This window comes from Mizuhopecten yessoensis, unplaced genomic scaffold, assembly GCF_002113885.1.
Source record: "Mizuhopecten yessoensis strain PY_sf001 unplaced genomic scaffold, ASM211388v2 hete_36153842, whole genome shotgun sequence".
Taxonomy (NCBI): Eukaryota; Metazoa; Mollusca; class Bivalvia; order Pectinida; family Pectinidae; genus Mizuhopecten; species Mizuhopecten yessoensis.
In genome coordinates, this window is record NW_018484968.1 from 1 (window position 1) to 3976 (window position 3976).

The following is a 3976-nucleotide window of genomic DNA, read 5'->3' on the forward strand; positions in this document are numbered from 1 at the left end:
TCTGGTAAAGGTGTATGTCTATTGATGTTACATGACATTGTCGGTTTTGACGTGGTTTTTGTGGTATGCTGATGGTGACTGTACGTGGATCTGCATACAGTTAAACAGTACTGATTAGTTTATCTTCAGGACTGTCTCATGACGTTATGCTAGCTGTGATGGTGTCGATATATGACATGTGTATGACGCTGTACTATAGCAGTGTGGGTGACAGTGTACGATAGTATAAGGTATAGAATTAGTTGAAAGTGATTATATACTCACGTTCCTTAGTCTTGAATTAATGCGCGTGTCCTTATTGTAAGACTGGAACACGCTGACGTAACCGGATGTCGTCACACACTCCGTCACGCTGTCGGATCCCTGGTAACACAAACATTATTAATTCATACAACCGCATTTTTGTTTACGGACTCTTATTTAGCTTATTTATGATAAACTACAAAAGACAATAACATATATATATATTTGAACTTTTTCGTCACAACCGGAAACAAAATTTAAGGAATTAACATCCTGAATGGTGACGACAGATCATGGTGTATTCAACTAAAATAATGGTTAGACATTACAGTGAACTCATCTGTCATCATGCATAACATCACACAAACCATTTTGTTTCATGCCATTACAGTGGTATGTGGGCGGTGAGACGATTGTATTACTGGGACAGTTTTGAGACAACTAAATAAGAGGTCACTGTTTTAATAATACTCGACTTTAGATATCGTATACTGCCATCAAGTGAATGCATATTTAATATTTTCAACATGGTCACAATAATAAAATTGACTTTCATGATACTTACCATATTTCGATCGTAGGAGAACCCAATGGCTATCCATTTATCACCTCTTTCCTTGACAACAGTTTGTATTTCAAAATCGATGGAATCGCCTTTGTCCACCCAGCCAATGATGAAGGAACAGTAGGGCCCCCTACAGTCATGATGGCAGCCTCTGGTCACATTACAGCGCATGTCCGGGGGTATCGTCAAAGTCTGTAATACAATAACAGTTAACATTGATATCCTTATTCACGCACAACGTATATAGTCATGCTTGGATGGCTATAATCAGCCAATGAATATAAAATACAATATCTTACTTTCTATCTTCAAATGTAACGACGTCGGATAATTTCCGAGCTAATCAATAACTTATAACCCCTTCATCGACATCTTAATTCTAATCAATACGATACGTATAATGATTTGGATTTGCCGATCGTGAACTTTCCCTATCTTGATAGGAACATCCGTGTTTTTCCGGTCTACAATGTGTACATTTCGCGGTTGATTCGATATTCAAGGGCATGCTCTCAATTTCCAAATTTCTGTGACGGATATCGACGATACACGGACAAAATTATTTTCAACAAAAGTTTCGAGAGATGCATGCTTTTATGCTCATAAGTGTGTTTCGAGGTGTCGTTGTTTCGTGGCATTTGTGGACCTATCATTTCTTGTATTTGACCTAGATTGACATGACGATGTTGTCGACGAAAGAAAAAACGCTTATCCTTCCGGATCACCCTTGTTTAATCTTCTGTATTCTACGTTTTAACGAGTATATAAATAAACGTTTCCTTTGATCACATTCTACGCTAATTATCTTCGACAATACTGTTATTCATTTGTACAATGGTTACCCGAAAATTATTTCGGGGAGCTTTCTATATGCTTAGAGTTTGTCAAGTAACATTCATATGTACTGTCATTTAAGGTATGATAATACTTTAAAATTTGATATAGCACATTAGAGTTATACGGGCAAAAAAAATAGATTTAAGAAATACAAATCTATTCTGTAGGTTTCGCATTGAGGGAGACATGGATTTATAAGGCAGATTATGAAATATGGTTGGGTCTTTTTATCTTCCTTGTACAATTGCTATAAAACCAACATTAAATGTCAGTAACTAAGGCCTAAATTGCGGACGTGAGCTGATGATCTGTAACATCCCTTTGTCTGTAAAGATAGTCATATCAATTACATACAGAAAAATAAAATGCTAATCTAGCATGTCGGGATTGACCCGAAGCTGTTTCCTTGACAGTCACGTAGATGTATGCGTGTTGTCACAGAGCGACAAAGCAATCTAATGGCTGCATACAGTTTGTTTATCTATAGCCGCTGGCAAAATTTAAGCATATTGCGTTCTATCATTACTTAAATTGATTTCAAAGTTTGCCGTAATCGTCTTCAGAGGTCATGCAATCTAGGTTTACAGACGTATATAACGTAAATGTGAATAAATATGCTTTACTTAAAGTATCACTTCAGCTTCAGCACGAGAGGGGCTAAAATGGCATAGCCGTCAAATAAGGTACCTTACAGTATAAGTCGATTCAATATCATTGATGACATATTTAATATTTATCATACATTTAACATTACTCACCCCTGGATCTGGAACTTTCGGAGTTGTAGCGGGCCTTTGAGTTGTTGGTTTGGTAGTGGTGGTCGGCTCGGTGGTGGTGGTGGTAGTGGTAGTAGGAGTTGTTGTGGTCGGGGTGGTAGTGGTAGTAGGAGTTGTTGTGGTCGGGGTGGTAGTGGTTGTAGGTGTTGTGGTAGTGGTGGTCGGTGTTGTAGTTGTAGTGGTAGTGGTGGTAGTGGTGGTGGTAGGCTTAGGTGTAGTGGTCGTCGTTGCGGTGGTGGTTGTCGGCGTTGTAGTGGTAGTGGTTGTCGGCGTTGTGGTCGTGGGTTTTGGAGTGGTAGTGGTAGTTGTTGTAGGGGTCGAAGGGGATGTGGTGGAGTTGACAGTCTGGGTACACGCGGTTGACATTGGAGTCGTCATGGTCAGTATCTGTTGTTGAGTCAAGCGGACGTTACTGAACTGGTCATATACCACTGGCGAGCTAACTGCCATCCAATACGTATTGAACTGCTGCAGGATTGTCGCCCTTAGAAAACAAAATCAATTTATAACATTTCATTGTCCTGTTCATTTCTGCTTTGTTGGGTAAATACGTTACCGTGTCTGTACTGTACGCTAGTGTATTATTACAAAACGTTTTACTTGATAAGACGGTGTAAACTTATAGATAAAGGGACCATGGTACTCACCGGAACACCACGTGACCCTGTGGTACCTGTGGAGCTTGCCAAACAAATCTCATAACCGTCTTGTCTGAAGCCTCGACGTGGGTCAGTGCCTGACCGCGGGTTCCCTGTAAAAGTATACGTACAGTCACTATATATACATGTACATTTCTGTACATACCAACCACGGTACACTTATCAATTAAACCTTTACATTAAACATACCAATAATTGAATTGCATTGTACGTACCAAATTAAGCATAAAATAACACGTACCATTAACTGAAAGTATCAAACATACGAAGTACAGTTTCAATATATAATGCGGAACAATTTTAACTGTATTACATTATACTTACCAATAACAGTATAACATTATACATACCAATGGTTGTCTATCATATCATCAGTTATTTCATAACGTTTTACGTATTAATATATATAATAATATGCATACGAATTACTGATTAACATTATACTACAGACCTTTTTCTATGACATATTTATAACAATACAATATTAGCTCACGTTACAATATTACACCTACCAGTCTGGTGTCGGGACATGCATATTTAAATTGAGAGTTGAGGTAGTTTCCGAAGACACCCACTTTGACATCCTGCTCGTAAAACTGGACGAGTCGGGGCTGTATGAGGAAGCCCTTAAAACTGTATCCGGTACACGCTTGGATAGTCACTATAAAACAACAAATACTCTTTTGTAAGTAACCAATTTGTTATATTAGTATTTACTTTCATCCTATACATGCTGCTGTCGACTTCAGCAACTGTTATAATACCACCGTTGGACAGAGAACAGTTGTTTCTGTTTTCCTTTGGAAAACGTTGGTGATACTAGTAAAGTACTCAAGTATGTGGCTTCTCTTTATAGGGACCACGGAACCAAATCAAAAATAGATTGTGGGGTTTTC

The 3976-nt window shown here is 38.4% G+C and overlaps 1 protein-coding gene across 1 annotated transcript; it reads right to left on the minus strand.

The window, feature by feature from the left end:
- Nucleotides 1-264: 264 nt before the first annotated feature.
- LOC110444626 (salivary glue protein Sgs-3-like) lies at nucleotides 265-3741 on the minus strand (the record flags this gene model as incomplete). The annotated part of the gene is made up of 5 exons (XM_021488991.1): nucleotides 265-363; nucleotides 809-1000; nucleotides 2404-2905; nucleotides 3069-3172; nucleotides 3593-3741. Coding segments are annotated over 5 exons (1046 nt in total), but the record flags the coding sequence as incomplete, so codon positions are not given.
- Nucleotides 3742-3976: the final 235 nt, after the last annotated feature.